Source organism: Panulirus ornatus, chromosome 40, assembly GCF_036320965.1.
Source record: "Panulirus ornatus isolate Po-2019 chromosome 40, ASM3632096v1, whole genome shotgun sequence".
In the NCBI taxonomy this organism is placed as follows: domain Eukaryota; kingdom Metazoa; phylum Arthropoda; class Malacostraca; order Decapoda; family Palinuridae; genus Panulirus; species Panulirus ornatus.
In genome coordinates this window covers 3,262,534-3,281,901 of record NC_092263.1, presented here as the reverse complement: position 1 = coordinate 3,281,901, position 19,368 = coordinate 3,262,534, and the positions used below count along the sequence as shown (strand labels likewise).

The 19,368-nt window shown below is 40.7% G+C and overlaps 1 protein-coding gene across 1 annotated transcript in view; it reads right to left on the bottom strand.

Moving 5' to 3' along the window:
* Window positions 1–19,368, bottom strand: part of ppan (Brix domain-containing protein peter pan) — a 62,651-nt gene that overhangs the window by 37,834 nt on the left and 5,449 nt on the right. Inside the window, exons 3-4 of the mRNA XM_071685365.1 lie at window positions 10,416–10,558; window positions 9,340–9,523 (exon numbers count right to left, since the gene is read on the bottom strand). Coding sequence (XP_071541466.1) covers window positions 9,340–9,523; window positions 10,416–10,558 — 327 coding nt within the window. The remainder of the gene's footprint in view (window positions 1–9,339; window positions 9,524–10,415; window positions 10,559–19,368) is intronic.

The window sequence follows — 19,368 nt, the reverse complement described above, 5'->3', positions numbered from 1 at the left end:
TACCACACTCTTTTTATTACCACACATCTCTCTTACCCTTTCATTACTTAATCAAACCACCTCACACCACATATTGCCCTCAAACATATCATTTCCAGCACATCCACCCTCCTCTGCACAACTCTATCTATAGCCCACGCCTCGCAACCATATAACATTGTTGGAACCACTATTCCTTCAAACATACCCAGTTTTGCTTTCCAAGATAATGTTCTCAACTTCCACACATTTTTCAACGCTCCCAGAACTTTCGCCCCCTCCCCCACCCTATGATTCACTTCCGCTTCCATGGTTCCATCCGCTGCCAAATCCACTCCCAGATATCTAAAACACTTCACTTCCTCCAGTTTTTCTCCATTCAAACTTACCTCCCAATTGACTTGTCCCTCAACCCTACTGTACCTAATAACCTTGCCCTTGTTCACATTTACTCTTAGCTTTCTTCTTTCACACTCTTTACCAAACTCATTCACCAGCTTCTGCAGTTTCTCACCGAAACTAGCCACCAGTGCTGTATCATCAGCGAACAACAACTGACTCACTTCCCAAGCTCTCACATCCACAACAGACTGCATACTTGCCCCTCTTTCCAAAACTCTTGCATTCACCACCCTAAAAACCCCAGCCATAAACAAATTAAACAACCATGGTGACATCACACACCCCTGCCGTAAACCAACATTCACTGACAACCAATCACTTTCCTCTCTTCATACACGTACACATGCCTTACATCCTAGATAAAAACTTTTCACTGCTTCTAACAACTTACCTCCCACACCATATATTCTTAATATCTTCCACAGAGCATCTCTATCAACTCTATCATATGCCTTCTCCAGATCCATAAATGATACATATAAATCCATTTGCTTTTCTAAGTATTTCTCACATACATTTTTCAAAGCAAATACCTGATCCACACATCCTCTACCACTTCTGAAACCACACTGCTCTTCCCCAATGTGATGCTCTGTACATGCCTTCACCCTCTCAATCAATACCCTCTCATATAATTTCACAGGAATACTCAACAAACTTATACCTCTGTAATTTGAGCACTCACTCTTATCCCCTTTGCCTTTGTACAATTGCACTATAAAAGCATTCCGCCAGTCCTCAGGCACCTCACCATGAGTCATACATACATTAAATAACCTTACCAACCAGTCAACAGTACAGTCACCCACTTTTTCAATAAATTCCACTGCAATACCATCCAAACCCGCTACCTTACCGGCTTTCATCTTCCACAAAGCTTTTACTACGTCTTCTCTGTTTACCAAATCATTCTCCCTAACCCACTCACTTTGCACACCACCTCGACCAAAACACCCTATATCTGACACTCTATCATCAAACACATTCAACAAACCTTCAAAATACTCACTCCATCTCCTTCTCACATCACCACTATTTGCTATCACCTCCCCATTATACTCCTTCGCTGAAGTTCCCATTTGTTCCCTCGTCTTACGCACTTTATTTACCTCCTTCCAAAACATCTTTTAATTATTTCTTTTTTTTTATTTTGCTTTGTCACTGTCTCCAGCGTCTGCGAGGTAGCACAAGGAAACAGACGAAAGAATGGCCCAACCCACCCACATACACGTGTATATACATACACTTCCACACACGCAAATATACATACCTATACATCTCAACGTATACATATATATACACACACAGACATATACATATATACACATGTACATAATCCACACTGTCTGCATTTATTCATTCCCATCACCACCTCGCCACACATGAAATAACAACCCCCTCCCCCTCTCATGTGTGCGAGGTAGCGCTAGGAAAAGACAACAAAGGCCACATTCGTTCACACTCAGTTTCTAGCTGTCATGTAATAATGTACCGAAACCACAGCTCCCTTTCCACATCCAGGCCCCACAGAACTTTCCATGGTTTACCACAGACACTTCACATGCCTTGGTTCAATCCATTGACAGCACGTCGACCCCGGTATACCACATCATTCCAATCACTCTATTCCTTGCACACATTTCACTCTCCTGCATGTTCAGGCCCTGATCACTCAAAATCTTTTTCACTCCATCTTTCCACCTCCAATTTGGTCTCCCACTTCTCCTTGTTCCCTCCACCTCCGACACATATATCCTCTTGGTCAATCTTTCCTCACTCATTCTCTCCATGTTACCAAACCATTTCAAACACCCTCTTCTGCTCTCTCAACCACACTCTTTTTATTTCCACACATCTCTTACCTTATTATTACTTACTCGATCAAACCACCTCACACCACATATTGTCCTCAAACATCTCATTTCCAGCACATCCACCCTCCTGCGCACAACTCTATCCATAGCCCACGCCTCGCAACCATATAACATTGTTGGAACCACTATTCCTTCAAACATTGGAACCACTATTCCTTCAAACATTCCCAGTTTTGCTTTCCAAATAATGTTCTCGACTTCCACACATTCTTCAAGATTCCCAGAACTTTTGCCCCCTCCCCCACCCTATGATTCACTTCCGCTTCCATGGTTCCATCCGCTGCAAAATCCACTCTCAGATATCTAAAACACTTCAATTCCTCCAGTTTTTCTCCATTCAAACTTATCTCCCAATTGACTTGACCCTCAACCCTACTGTACCTAATAACCTTGCTCTTATTCACATTTACTCTCAGCTTTCTTCTTTCACACACTTTACCAAACTCAGTCACCAGCTTCTGCAGTTTCTCACACGAATCAGCCACCAGCGCTGTATCATCAGCGAACAACAAATGACTCACTTCCTAAGCCTCTCATCCACAACAGACTGCATACTTGCCCCTCTTTCCAAAACTCTTGCATTCACCTCCCTAACAACCCCATCCATAAACAAATAAAACAACCATGGAGACATCACACACCCCTGTCGCAAACCAACATTCACTGAGAACCAATCTCTTTCCTCTCTTCCTACATGTACACATGCCTTACATCCTCGATAAAAACTTTTCACTGCTTCTAACAACTTGCTTCCCACACCATATATTCTTAATACCTTCCACAGAGCATCTCTATTAACTATATCATATGCCTTCTCCAGATCCATAAATGCTACATACAAATCCATTTGCCTTTCTAAATATTTCTCACATACACTCTTCAAAGCAAACACCTGATCCACACCTCCTCTACCACTTCTGAAACTACACTGCTCTTCCCCAATCTGATGCTCTGTACATGCCTTCACCCCTCTCAATCAATACCCTCCCATATAATTTCCCAGGAATACTCAACAAACTTATACCTCTGTAATTTGAGCACTCACCTTTATCCTCTCTGCCTTTACATAATGGCACTATGCATGCATTCCGCCAATCCTCAGGCACTTCACCTTGCACCATACATATGTTGAATATCCTCACCAACCAGTCAACAACACAGTCATCCCCTTTTTTAATAAATTCCACTGCAATACCATCCAAACCCACCGCCTTGCCAGCTTTCATCTTACACATAGCTTTCACTACCTCTTCTCTGTTCACCAAATTATTCTCCCTGACCCTCTCACTTCGCACACCACCTTGATCAAAACACCCTATATCTGCAACTCTATCATCAAACACATTCAACAAACCTTCAAAATACTCACTCCATCTCCTCACTTCACCAAACTTGTCATTACCTCTCCATTAGCCCCTTCACTGATGTTCCCAATTGTTCTCTTGCTTTATGCACTTTATTTACCTCCTTCCAAAACATCTTATTCTCCCTAAAATCTAATGATACTCTCTCACCCCAACTCTCATTTGCCCTCTTTTTCACCTTATGCACCTTTCCCTTGACCTCCTACCTCTTTCTTTTATACATCTCCCAGTCATTTGCACTATTTCCCTGCAAAAATCGTCCAAACGCCTCTCTCTTCTCTTTCACTAACAATCTTACTTCTTCATCCTACCACTAACTACCCATTCTAATCTGCCCACCTTCCACACTTCTCATGCTTGAGGCATCTTTTGTGCAAGCCATCACTGCTTCACTAAATACATCCCATTCCTTCTCCACTCCCCTTAAATCATTTGTTCTCAACTTTTTCCATTCTACACTCAATCTCTCCTGTTACTTCTTCACTCAAGTCTCCTTTCCAAGCTCACTTACTCTCACCACCCTCTTCAACCCAACATCCTCTCTTCTTTCTAGAAAACCTCTACAAATCTTCACCTTTGCCTCCACAAGATAATGATCGGACATCCCTCCAGTTGCTCCTCTCAGCATATTAACATCAAAAGTCTCTCTTTCACGCGCCTATCACTCAACACGTAATCCATTAATGCTCTCTGGCCATCTCTCCTACTTACATACATATACTTAAGTATATATCTCTTTTTTATTTATTTATTTTGCTTTGTCGCTGTCTCCCACATTAACAACGTAGCGCAATGAAACAGACGAAAGAATGGCCCAACCCGCCCACATACACATTGTATATACATACACGTCCACACACGCAAATATACATACCTATACATCTCAATGTACACATATATATACACACACAGACATATACATATATACACATGTACATAATTCATACTGTCTGCCTTTATTCATTCCCATCGCCACCCCGCCACACATGGAATAACAACCCCCTCCCCCCCACGTGTGCGATGTACCGCTAGGAAAAGACACCAAAGGCCACATTCGTTCACACTCAGTCTCTAGCTGTCATGTAATAATGCACCGAAACCACAGCTCCCTTTCCACATCCAGGCCCCACACAACTTTCCATGGTTTACCCCAGACGCTTCACATGCCCTGGTTCAATCCATTGACAGCACGTCAACCCTGGTATACCACATCGTTCCAATTCACTCTATTCCTTGCACGCCTTTCACCCTCCTGCATGTTCAGGCCCCGATCACTCAAAATCTTTTTCACTCCATCTTTCCACCTCCAATTTGGTCTCCCACCTCTCCTCGTTCCCTCCACCTCTGACACATATATCCTCTTGGTCAATCTTTCCTCACTCATTCTCTCCATGTGACCAAACCATTTCAAAACACCCTCTTCTGCTCTCTCAACTACGCTCTTTTTATTTCCACACATCTCTCTTACCCTTACATTACTTACTCGATCAAACCACCTCACACCACATATTGTCCTCAAACATCTCATTTCCAGAACATCCACCCTCCTGCGCACAACTCTATCCATAGCCCATGCCTCGCAACCATACAACATTGTTGGAACCACTATTCCTTCAAACATACCCATTTTTGCTTTCCGAGATAATGTTCTCGACTTCCAAACATTCTTCTATGCTCCCAAAATTTTCGCCCCCTCCCCCACCCTATGATTCACTTCCGCTTCCATGGTTCCATCCACTGCCAGATCCACTCCCAGATATCTAAAACACTTTACTTCCTCCAGTTTTTCTCCATTCAAACTTACCTCCCAACTGACTTGACCCTCAACCCTACTGTACCTAATAACCTTGCTCTTATTCACATTCACTTTTAACTTTCTTCTTTCACACACTTTACCAAACTCAGTCACCAGCTTCTGCAGTTTCTTACACGAATCAGCCACCAGCGCTGTATCATCAGCGAACAACAACTGACTCACTTCCCAAGCTCTCTCATCCACAACAGACTGCATACTTGCCCATCTTTCCAAAACTCTTCCATTCACCTCCCTAACAACTCCATCCATAAACAAATTAAACAACCATGGAGACATCACACACCCCTGCCGCAAACCTACATTCACTGACAACCAATCACTTTCCTCTCTTCCTACACGTACACATGCCTTACATCCTCGATAAAAACTTTTCACTGCTTCTAACAACTTGCCTCCCACACCATATATTCTTAATACCTTCCACTGAGCATCTCTATCAACTCTATCATAATATGCCTTCTCCAGATCCATAAATGCTACATACAAATCCATTTGTTTTTCTAAGTATTTCTCACATACATTCTTCAAAGCAAACACCTGATCCACACATCTCTACCACTTCTGAAACCACACTGCTCTTCCCCAATCTGATGCTCTGTACATGCCTTCACCCTCTCAATCAATACCCTCCCATATAATTTACCAGGAATACTCAACAAACTTATACCTCTGTAATTTGAGCACTCACTCTTATCCCCTTTGCCTTTGTGCAATGGCACTATGCAAGCATTCCGCCAATCCTCAGGCACCTCACCATGAATCATACATACATTAAATAACCTTACCAACCTGTCAACAATACAGTCACCCCCTTTTTTAATAAATTCCACTACAATACCATCCAAACCTGCTGCCTTACCGGCTTTCATCTTCCGCAAAGCTTTTACTACCTCTTCTCTATTTACCATATCATTTTCCCTTACTCTCTCACTTTGCACACCACCTCGACCAAAACACCCTATATCTGCCACTCTATCATCAAACACATTCAACAAACCTTCAAAATACTCACTCCATCTCCTTCTCACATCACCACTACTTGTTATCACCTCCCCATTAGCCCCCTTCACTGAAGTTCCCATTTGCTCCCTTGTCTTATGCACTTTATTTACCTCCTTCCAAAACATCTTTTTATTCTCCCTAAAATTTAATGATACTCTCTCACCCCAACTCTCATTTGCCCTCTTTTTCACCTCTTGCACCTTTCTCTTGACCTCCTGCCTCTTTCTTTTATACCTCTCCCACTCATTTGCATTTTTTCCCTGCGAAAATCATCCATATGCCTCTCTCTTCTCTTTCACTAATAATCTTACTTCTTCATCCCACCACTCACTACCTTTTCTAATCAACCCACCTCCCACGCTTCTCATGCCACAAGCATCTTTTGCGCAAGCCATCACTGCTTCCCTAAAGACATCCCATTCCTCCCCCACTCCCCTTACCTCCTTTGTTCTCACCTTCTTCCATTCTGTACTCAGTCTCTCCTGGTACTTCCTCACACAAATCTCCTTCTCAAGCTCACTTACTCTCACCACTCTCTTCACCCCAACATTCTCTCTTCTTTTCTGAAAACCCCCACAAATCTTCACCTTCGCCTCCACAAGATAATGATCAGACATCCTTCCAGTTGCACCTCTCAGCACATTAACATCCAAAAGTCTCTCTTTCGTGCGTCTATCAATTAACACGTAATCCAATAACGCTCTCTGGCCATCTCTCCTACTTACATACGTATACTTATGTATATCTCACTTTTTAAACCAGGTATTCCCAATCACCAGTCCTTTTTCAGCACATAAATCTACAAGCTCTTCACCATTTCCATTTACAACACTGAACACTCCATGTATACCAATTATTCCCTCAACTGCCACATTACTCACCTTTGCATTCAAATCACCCATCACTATAACCCGGTCTTTTGCATCAAAACCATTAACACACTCATTCAGCTGCTCCCAAAACACTTGCCTCTCATGATCTTTCTTCTCATGCCCAGGTGCATATGCACCAATAATCACCCATCTCTCACCATCAACTTTCAGTTTTACCCATATCAATCTAGAACTTACTTTGTTACACTCTATCACATACTCCCACAACTCCTGATTCAGGAGTAGTGCTACTCCTTCCCTTGCTCTTGTCCTCTCACTAACCCCTGACTTTACTCCCAAGACATTCCCAAACCACTCTTCCCCTTTACCCTTGAGCTTCGTTTCACCCAGAGCCAAAACATCCAGGTTCCTTTCCTCAAACATACTACCTATCTCTCCTTTTTTCTCATCTTGGTTACATCCACACACATTTAGACACCCCAATCTGAGCCTTCGAGGAGGATGAGCACTCCTCGCGTGACTCCTTTTTCTGTTTCCCCTTTTAGAAAGTTAAAATACAAGGAGGGGAGGGTTTCTGGCCCCCTGCTCCCGTCCCCTTTAGTCGCCTTCTACAACACGTGAGGAATGCATGGGAAGTATTCTTTCTCCCCTATCCCCAAGGATAATATACATATAAACGCAAAACACAAAATAACAGCAGAAGAAATTAATAAGGAACAATGCATCCATCTCCCAGTGCAGCATATCTCTTTTTAAACCAGGTATTCCCAATTACCAGTCCTTTTTCAGCACACAAATCTACAAGCTCTTCACCATTACTATTTACAACACTGAACACCCCATGTACACTAATTATACCCTCAACTGCCACATTACTCACCTTTGCTTTCAAATGACCGATCACTCTAACCCAGTCTCGTGCATCAAAGCTGCTAAAACACTCACTCAGCTGTTCCCAAAACACTTGCCTACCTCTCTCCATCCACTTTCAGTTCTACTCATATCAATCTAGAGTTTACTATCTTACACTCTATCACATACTCCCACAACTCCATACACAGACATATACATATATACACATGTACATATTCATACTTGCTCCCTTCATCCATTCCATTCGCCACCCCGCCACACATGAAATACTTGATTGCCATTTACCGCATTAGTGATGTAGTGCCAGGAAACAGACAAAGAAAGACCCATCCACTCACATATACACATATCTATTTATCATACTTGAATCACCGTTTCCTGTATAAGCAAAGTAGCACTTGGAAGCAGACAAAGAGAGACACATCCACTCACATATACATACATAGATATACATGAACATACATACACAGAGAGATGTGTGGAAATAAAAGGAGTGTGGTTGAGAGAGCAGAAGAGGGTGTGTTGAAATGGTTTAGACACAGGGAGAGAATGAGTGAGAAAAGATTGACAAAGAGGATATATGTGTCAGAGGTGGAGGAAACAAGAAGTGGGAGACCATACTGGAGATGGAAGGATGGAGTGAAAAAGATTTTGAGTGATTGGGGCCTGAATATACAGGAGGGTGAGAGGCATGCAAGGAATAGAGTGAATTGGAATGATGTGATATACCAGGGTCGATGTGCTGTCAATGGATTGAACCAGGGCATGTGAAGTGTCTGAGGTACAGCATGGAAACGTCTTTCCTCACTCATTCTCTCCATCTGTCCAAACCATTTCAACACATCCTCTTCTACTCTCTCAACCACACTCATTCTATTACCACACATCTCTCTTACCCTCACATTACTTAATCAAACCACCTCACACTAAATATTGTCCTCAAATAAATAAACATAATATCAAAGAATATCTTACTCATCATTGGTGTGGCTGTGATACAAATATAAAACTGGTGTCCTAGTCTTATAACATCAGAATCACTGCATTAATAATTTGTAGATACCATAAGAAAAAACTTCCAGGCAAGTAAATCCACATCATTATTCCTACCAATCACACAATCAGGAAGTGGGTTAGCTTTATGAACAAATGATATCCTTTCAACAAAATCATATGTCTTTCAAATGTTACAGTACCTCATTTGGTGAGATTGTGGGGAACATATCAAGAAACATTCTAGCTGAGAGTTGAAGGTGGAGTTCGCCCTCCTCGGGCTGCAGGTTGGTCATCAAACAAGGCCCCATTAGATAATAATTCACAGGAGCAATCTGTTTCTTTAAGGATGACATTACATCTTTGATTTGAGCGTAAGATTCTATTCTGTAGCAAAACGAAAAAGGAATATTTCAATAATCACATTACCCATTAATGATGAAACACTGTTCATATTGTTCCTATACTCTGTCCTTCTATAATATTTGCTAAACACTAGAAATAAAGTATAACTTGGATGTCATGGAGGCCAGTGTGGTAACAGAATAGTCTATAGAAACTTAATGCAAAGCCATACAGGAGCATAGAAGAAAAAAGATCTATTTTTCCTTTGTCTCTATGTCCATCTATACTATTCTAGAATTTACGCATCCATAACTTACAAGGTTATGGGTATATCAGTGTCAACAATGGAATCTAATAACGTAATTTTTCACAATATGTGTGTCTAAGTGTTAAACATTATAACTGTAGCTTTATATTGTACATATTGAAAATTCTTCCTTGCTTACAATCCTAAAATGTACAATGTAGACAAAGACAGTAACAGATGCTGACACATATTAGGCATCCCGCATTGTGATAGGCTTGAATAAAGATATTCTAAACTTCTGACAGTTAAGAATTAGATATAAGCTCATACAGAAGTATGTATGATCTCATAAGCATGGGATATCTATAAAAAAAAGGCCTTCATATCTTTACAGTATAAAATAGCCTTCCTTTCATAAAAAAAATCAGAAGATATTTCCAGGTATTTCTTTACTCATCATGCACATCATATTGATATAAAAGCAAAATACTTTTCAGTACATATCCCTTTCAAATATGTATGGATTCGTAATTGCTTGGACCTCTTTTCATGGCCCATCCAGTCCCAACTTGTTGTAGTTAAGTAAAGGAGAAAATAAATCAAAAGAAATACATGCAACCTGACAAAGACTCTTCATTCTCTAAAATGTTATATTAAATCACATAAAAAATAGCAAAAGAAACTCACTTGAAAGTTAACGTTGGTCCAAGAGGCATTCTACAAATTTTCATGTACAACCCACACTTTGTTTGTGAGAATACAACTAAATGGGTCACATTCAGTAGTCCTGCAACTGCCATGAAGTCCTTGACCTTATTTCTCCTTGTTTTCTTGAAGGATGATTAATGAAATTATTATTTACACTGTAACAAAGTCTATATCAATTCCATACCTAGGTTTAAATAGCTGAGAAGTGACATGACCTAAACAGGATGATTTGTGCTAATATAACATCTACAAAATCACTACTGTAAAATGTACATGAAAATCAATCAGAGCTCTGTAGTTACTTGTAGCCATCTCTTAAAAGAAGAAAAGTTACTGAAAGAGGGAAAGATGAAAGGAAAAAAATTCCACAGCTTCAATGCTCAAGGAATGAAGGTGATACCATAATGATCCTAATGAAGTGATCAAACTGTGATTGGCAGAATGTGATTGGCAAAGAATAACTTAGTAAAGATGGGATGTAGGAGTCTATCCCAGCTAAGATAATCTCAGATATAGAGTCAGTACAACTACATGCATCCCAGCCAGCAAAGCATTACTCTTCCCAGAAAAAGTTTGTAAAATCCTTCCTTTGAAATCAAAAGTTAAGATATGCACAAAATGAGAGAGAACACCTTAACAATACAGGCCTCAGGACTCTTAAACTCTTTGCTAGCTACCATCAGAAACAGGATGGGATGCACAGCAGAAAAGTTAAAGAGTGCACAAGACAAGTACCTACAAAGTGTGTACGACCATCCAAGAAGTGAGAGCTAAGTAGGCCTACGGGATGTGGCACCTATCACCTCGGTCAACCAAAATCCAAATCCAACAGCCTGGACCCAGCCCAAGCTGTGGGGGAAAAGGCCACCGAAGACTCCACCAGGTATTCAACTGGATTCAAAGGTAAAGAAGAGGGTGAGTTGAAAGAGTGGTTGTGATCATATGAAACTCATATTGGTTACTGCTTAATTGTTTTCCTATAGTGACCAACTTGGCAAGGGCAAAAAATTGTCCCAATCAAACATCATCTCAGGTGAAAGAAAAAGAAGTAAAGAAAAATGATAAAGAAATCAATCTAGGCCTTAAAGGTGTTTGGAGACCTAACTCACAAGGTTAGAGATATCATGGGAAGAGAAAATGGTAAAAGGATGAAAAGAATTCCACAGCTTAACTGGTAGATGGAAGAAGGAGGTATCACAATCAATCCCTGTGTGGCCAGTCTCCACAGATAAACTACGAGAGGCAGCAGCTAGATGCATAGCTCAAGTTCAAGCCTTGGTGGCAGGGACACAGAATTATGACAGAGATTTGTTCAAAATGCTGTGCTGCAATAAAAAAATTTCTTTTGAATGTAAGAAAAGAGGACTGGAGAATAAGGGTATGTGTGACCTGTGTTGTCAAGTGTTGAGTAATTGATGAAGACAATACAGACTGTGGATTTAATGCCAAATGCCAATAACCCATACATACATGAGCAGAAAGAAAAAATTAAAAACAGTGACCTGAGACAGGGTGGGGAATGTGGCAGATTCCACAGTGATGGTTCAAAGAGCACAGCCTGAAACTAACAAAAGGCTAGATTTTCAATACCAGACTAGAGCAGCACTTCCATGAGGGTGACTGTATGATGTACAGGAATATTTCCAATTTGACTCCTGGAAAATAACTAGAAAAGTTATTTTGCTTGAATGCCTAAGGAAGTTATATCTATTCGAGGGAGCTGAAATTCATTTATGAATATACTTATAATTATGAATACTTCCCTCGCATTCCTCACATGTCGTAGAAGGTGACTAAAGGGGACGGGAGCAAGGGGCTAGAAACCCTCCCCTCCTTGTATCTTAACATTCTAAACTGGGAAACAGAAGAAGGAGTCATGCGGGGAGTGCTCATCCTCCTCAAAGGCTCAGATTGGGGTGTCTAAATGTGTGTGGATGTAACCAAGATGAGAAAAAAGGAGAGATAGGTAGTATGTTTGAGGAAAGGAACCTGGCTGTTTTGGCTCTGAGTGAAATGAAGCTCAAGGGTAAAGGGGAAGAGTGGTTTGGGAATGTCTTGGGAGTAAAGTCAGGGGTTAGTGAGAGGACAAGAGCAAGGGATGGAGTAGAACTACTCCTGAAACAGAAGTGGTGGGAGTATGTGATAGAGTGTAAGAAAGTAAACTCTACATTGATATGCGTAAAACTGAAAGTGGATGGAGAGAGATGGGTGCATATGCACCTGGGCATGAGAAGAAAGATCATGAGAGGCAAGTGTTTTGGGAGCAACTGAGTGAGTGCATTTGTAGTTTTGATGTACAAGACCTGGTTATAGTGATGGGTGATTTGAATGCAAAAGTTAGTAATGTGGCAGTTGAAGGAATAATGGTGTACACGGGGTGCTCAGTGTTGTAAATGGAAATGGTGAGGAGCTTGTAGGTTTATGTGCTGAAAAAGAACTGGTGATTGGGAATACCTGGTTTAAAAAGAGAGATATACATAAGTATATGTATGTAAGTAGGAGAGATGGCCAGAGAGCGTTATTGGATTACGTGTTAAATGATAGGTTCACAAAAGAGAGACTTTTGGATGTTAATGTGCTGAGACGTGCAACTGGAGGGATGTCTGATCATTATCTTGTGGAGGCGAAGGTGAAGATTTGTAGAGGTTTTCAGAAAAGAAGAGAGAATGTTGGGGGTGAAGAGAGTGGTTAGAGTAAGCGAGCTTGGGAAGGAGATTTGTGTGAGGAAGTACCAGGAGAGACTGAGTACAGAATGGAAAAGGGTGAGAACACAGGACGTAAGGGGTATGGGGGAGGAATGGGATGTATTTAGGGAAGCAGTGATGGCTAGCGCAAAAGATGCTTGTGGCATGAAAAGCGTGGGAGGTGGGCAGATTAGAAAGGATAGTGAGTGGTGGGATGAAGAAGTAAGATTATTAGCGAAAGAGAAGAGAGGCATTTGGACAGTTTTTGTGGGGAAATAATGCAAATGACTGGGAGATGTATAAAAGAAAGAGGCAGGAGGTCAAGAGATAGGTGCAAGAGGTGAAAAAGAGGGCAAATGAGAGTTGGGGTGAGAGAGTATCATTAAATTTTAGGGAGAATAAAAAGATATTTTTGAAGGATGACAAGGGAACAAATGGGAACATCAGTGAAGGGGGCTAATGGGGACGTGATAACAAGTAGTGGTGATGTGAGAAGGAGATGGAGTGAGTATTTTGAAGGTTTGTTGAATGTGTTTGATGATAGAGTGGCAAATATAGGGTGTTTTAGTCAAGGTGGTTTGCAAAGTGAGAGGGTTAGGGAGAATGATCTGGTTAACAGAGAAGAGGTAGTAAAAGTTTTGCGGAAGATGAAAGCCGGCAAGGCAGCAGGTTTGGATGTTACTGCAGTGGAATTTATTAAAAAAGGGGGTGACTGTACTGTTGACTGGTTGGTAAGGTTAGGTTAGGTTTCATGTGTGGCGGGGTGGTGATGGGGAATGAATATGGGGAGACAGTATGAATTATTTACATGTGTATATATCCTATGAGTCCATGGGGAAAATGAAACACGATAAGTTCCTAAGCGCACTTTCGTGTAATAATCACATCATCAGGGGAGACACAAGAGAGAAATATAACAGTCAGTTGGTATACATCGAAGAGACGAAGCTAGGATGCCATTTGGTAAACATGCGATTGTCCAAGACAGATAAGGAGCATTCATAAACTTATCATTTTACAAATTTTATCAACAATAAAGTTATCTAATTTGTATAAACCATCACTAATATCAAGATTATAATTCTTTGTGTATTTAATAATAGATTTTAATAGTAATCTTACTTTACTTCCCATGTTGCTTAAATCCTTTAATGTAAATGTTGCCTTCAGCAACAATAATACTTTAAGCAATATCTTAATCAACAATTCACCAGAAAATTCACCAGAAAATTCTCCTGGATGCATCTATAAAGTGCCATGTGGAGACTGTGATAAATTCTACGTTGGGCAGACTGGTAAGGATCTTTCAGTTAGACTTATGCAACATAATATAGTATAAGAACGGGACAAGAATAAAATGCCTTGTTTAATCACGTTAAAAACTATGATCATTGTATTGACTGCAGTAATGCCATCTCAGTTATTAACTCTAACTCTATCACCACGAGAAATATCACTGAATCTTCTATTATCAAATACACAAAGAAATATAATCTTAATATTAGTGATGGTCTATACAAATTAGATAACTTATTGTTGATAAAATTTGTAAAATGATAAGTTTATGAATGCTCCTTGTCTGTCTTGGACAATCGCATCTTTACCAAATAGTGTCCTAGCTTCGTCTCTTCGATGTATATCAACTAACTGTTATATTTCTCTCGTGTCTCACCTGATGATGTGATTATTACACGAAAGTGCACTTGGGAACTTATCGTGTTTCATTTTCCCCATGGACTCATGGGAATATCTTGATCCTTTCCAATGCGTATATATGTATATGTCTGTGTGTGTATATATATGTATACATTGAGATGTATAGGTATGTATATGTGCGTGTGTGGACGTGTATGTATATACATGTGTATGTGGGTGGGTTGGGCCATTCTTTCGTCTGTTTCCTTGCGCGACCTTGCTAACGTGGGAGAGAGCGACAAAGTATAATGAATAAATAAATAAATAATAAATTTGATATCCCAAAGACTGAGGATGATAAGGGTGGCATTTACAGAGTGGCTGTAAATCCTGTAATGTCCTCATGTATGACTGTCAGCTGTGAATACATTGCATATGATGCCATCATTGCTTTCATCAAAAGTCTAATGCTGGCTCCCCACCATCATGCAGTAGGCCTGAAACTATATAACCCAAGCCAAAGAGCCCATTTATGGTGTTCCTGCAGCTTCAAGGCTGCAAAACAATCTGGAACATTAAATTGACACAATCCCTTGAAATGAGAAATTCTGTAATGAGACAACTGTTTTGATCCCTTGAAAATGATATAACCTCACCAAAGGTGGCATTTCAGTCATAGTTTAAACTTAGGAACAAAGTTCATTAACACCGAGGATGCTTTAGATGTTTTTCCCCAGCTTGGTGAAAAGAATCCAGTCTTATGGCATGGGGCCTCAATACCTAAAGTGATATGGGCCAGTACCTTTAAAATGTCCAGTGATTGAAAACAAAAAATCATACAGGACTGGAAATGAGAAGTTAGTTCAATTTCTAATCAACAATTAACACCAGGAAATGAATTCCTCCAATAAATGGAATTCTGTATCATAAAAACTGAATTTGCATGCAGTATCCGACAAACAGATACTTTCTTGCTCCTGCTCATGTGTGAGGTCTGTAAAATACTGAAAAAGATAATATAGAAGTAAATGTATATTCAACTGCAGTAGAAAAACTGCTGAGGTGAGAAGTAACCTGTATTCTGAGAAAATGGGGTCAAGCTTAACAAATCATTTAAAGTTTTACAAAAGAGTGAGCTCTCTTTTAAACAAGAGAGGTAGATGGCTAGATTGCATTTTTGGAGTATGAAAGGCATCTAATACCATTCCACACAGAATCCTGGTGATGGAATAAAAATTTTCTTTTTTGAGGGGTAAGCAAACGTAAATGTTGATCAAGACTGCACCAACTTACAAAGAGGCTTAGACAAGCCCAAAAGGGCAGGACACAGCTGATAAGGTTCAACCAAAGCAAATGCTAAGTAATAAAGATGGAATGTGGTATAAGGCTAGACTTGATGGTGATATTGCATGAAACCATCTAAATATATCTGTGTGTGACTGGAACTTGGGAACTGATGTAACATCCAACCTATCATCAAAACACTACCTTAGAAAATTTGTTAAGGAGTCTCGTACCTGTCCATTCATATCAATCATTACACTATGTTCTACCTTCAGTCATAATTTTCCATCATGTGTTCTTTTCATTCTATCCAAACTTTGGTAACAAAAAATTGGCAATAATCACAGCAATTCTGAAAACATTAAACCTACATTTAGTATTCAAAAACATATCTTTTTTACTTCATTATACTTTGTCGTTGTCTCCCACATTAGCGAGGTAGTGCGAGGTAACAGATGAAAGAATGGCCCAACCCACCCACATACACATGTATATATATACATGTCCACACACAGCACATATACATACCTATACAGCACAACGTATACATATATATACACACACAGACATATACATATATACACATGCACATAATTCATACTGTCTGCCCTTGTTCATTCCAGTCACCAACCTGCCACACATGAAATGACAACCCCCTCCCCCCGCATGTGCGCGAAGTAGCACTAGGAAAAGACAACAAAGGCCACATTCGTTCACGTTCAGTCTCTAGATGTAATGTATAATGCACCGAAACCACAGCTCCCTTTCCACATACAGGCCCCACAAAACTTTCCATGGTTTACCCCAGACGCTTCACATGCCCTGATTCAATCCATTGACAGCACATCGATCCCGGTATACCACATCGTTCCAATTCACTCTATTCCTTGCACGCCTTTCTCCCTCCTGCATGTTCAGGCCCTGATCACTCAAAATCTTTTTCACTCCATCTTTCCACCTAAAATTTGGTCTCCCACTCCTCATTCCCTTCACCTCTGACACATATATCCTCTTTGTCAATCTTTCCTCACTCATTCTCTCCATGTGACCAAACCATTTCAAAACACCCTCTTTTGCTCTCTCAACCATACGCTTTTTATTACCACACATCTCTCTTACCCTTTCATTACTTAATCGATCAAACCACCTTACACCACATATTGTCCTCAAACATCTCATTTCCAGCACATCCACCCTCCTCCACACAACTCTATCTATAGCCCACGCCTTGCAACCATATAACATTGTTGGAACCACTATTCCTTCAAACATACCCAGTTTTGCTTTCCAAGATAACATTCTTGACTTCCACACATTTTTCAACGCTCCCAGAACTTTCACCTCCTCCCCCACACTATGATTCACTTCCGCTTCCATGGTTCCATCCGCTGCCAGATCCACTCCCACATATCTAAAACACTTCACTTCCTCCAGTTTTTCTCCATTCAAACTTACCTCCCAATTGACTTGTCCCTCAACCCTACTGTACCTAATAACCTTGCTCTTATTCACATTCACTCTCAACTTTCTTCTCTCACACACTATACCAAACTCAGTCACCAGCTTCTGCAGTTTCTCACACGAATCAGCCACCAGCACTGTATCATCAGCGAACAACAACTGACTCACTTCCCAAGCTCTCTCATCCACAACAGATTGCATACTTGCCCCTCTTCCCAAAACTCTTGCATTCACCTCCCTAACAACCCCATCCATATACAAATTAAACAACCATGTAGACATCACGCACCCCTGCCGCAAACCAACATTCACTAAGAACCAATCACTTTCCTCTCTTCATACACGTACACATGCCTTACATCCTTGATAAAAACTTTTGACTGCTTCTAACAACTTACCTCCCACACCATATATTCTTAATACCTTCCACAGAGCATCTCTATCAACTCTATCATATGCCTTCTCCAGATCCATAAATGCTACATACAAATCCATTTGCTTTTCTAAGTATTTCTCACATACATTTTTCAAAGAAAACACCTGATCGACACATCCTTTACTACTTCTGAAACCACAATGCTCTTCCCCAATCTGATGCTCTGTACATGCCTTCACCCTTTCAATCAGTACCCTCCCATATAATTTCCCAGGAATACTCAACAAACTTATACCTCTGTAATTTGAGCACTCACTCTTATCCCCTTTGCCTTTGTACAATGGCACTATGCAAGCATTCCGCCAGTCCTCAGGCACCTCACCATGAGTCATACATACATTAAATAACCTTACCAACCAGTCAACAACACAATCAACCCCTCTTTTAATAAATTCCACTGCAATATCATCCAAACCTGCTGCCGTGCCGGCTTTCATCTTCCGCAAAGCTTTCACTACCTCTTCTCTGTTTACCAAATCATTCTCCCTAGCCCTCTCACTTTGCACACCACCTTGACCAAAACACCCTATATCTGCCATTCTATCATCAAACACATTCAACAAACCTTCAAAATACTCACTCCATCTCCTCACATCAACACTACTTGTTATCACCTCCCCATTAGCCCCCTTCACTGATGCTCCCATTTGTTCCCTTGTTTTACGCACTTTATTTGGCTCCTTCCAAAACATCTTTTTATTCTCCCTAAAATTTAATGATACTCTCTCACCCCAACTCTCATTTGCCCTCTTTTTCTCCTCTTGCACCTTTCTCTTGACCTCTTGCCTCTTTCTTTTATACATCTCCCAGTCATTTGCATTATTTCCCTGCAAAAACTGTCCAAATACCTCTCTCTTCTCTTTCACTAATAATTTTACTTCTTCATTCCACCACTCACTACCCTTTCTAATCTGACCACCTCCCATGCTTCTCATGCCACAAGCATCTTTTGCGCAAGCCATCACTGTTTCCCTAAATACATACCATTCCTCCCCCACTCCCCTTCATCCTTTGTTCTCATCTTTTTCCATTCTGTACTCAGTCTCTCCTGGTACTTCCTCACACAAGTCTCCTCCCCAAGCTCACTTATTCTCACCACTCTCTTCACCCAAACATTCTCTCTTCTTTTCTGAAAACCTCTACAAATCTTCACCTTCACCTCCACAAGATAATAATCAGACATCCCTCCAGTTGCACCTCTCAGCACATTAACATCCAAAAGTCTCTCTTTCATGAACCTATCAATTCACACATAATCCAATAATGCTCTCTGGCCATCTCTCCTACTTGCATATGTTATTTTTTTTTTTTTTTTTTTTCACGCTGTCTCCCGCGTTTGCGAGGTAGCGCAAGGAAACAGAAGAAAGAAATGGCCCAACCCACCCCCATACACATGCCTTGATTCAATCCACTGACAGCACGTCAACCCCGG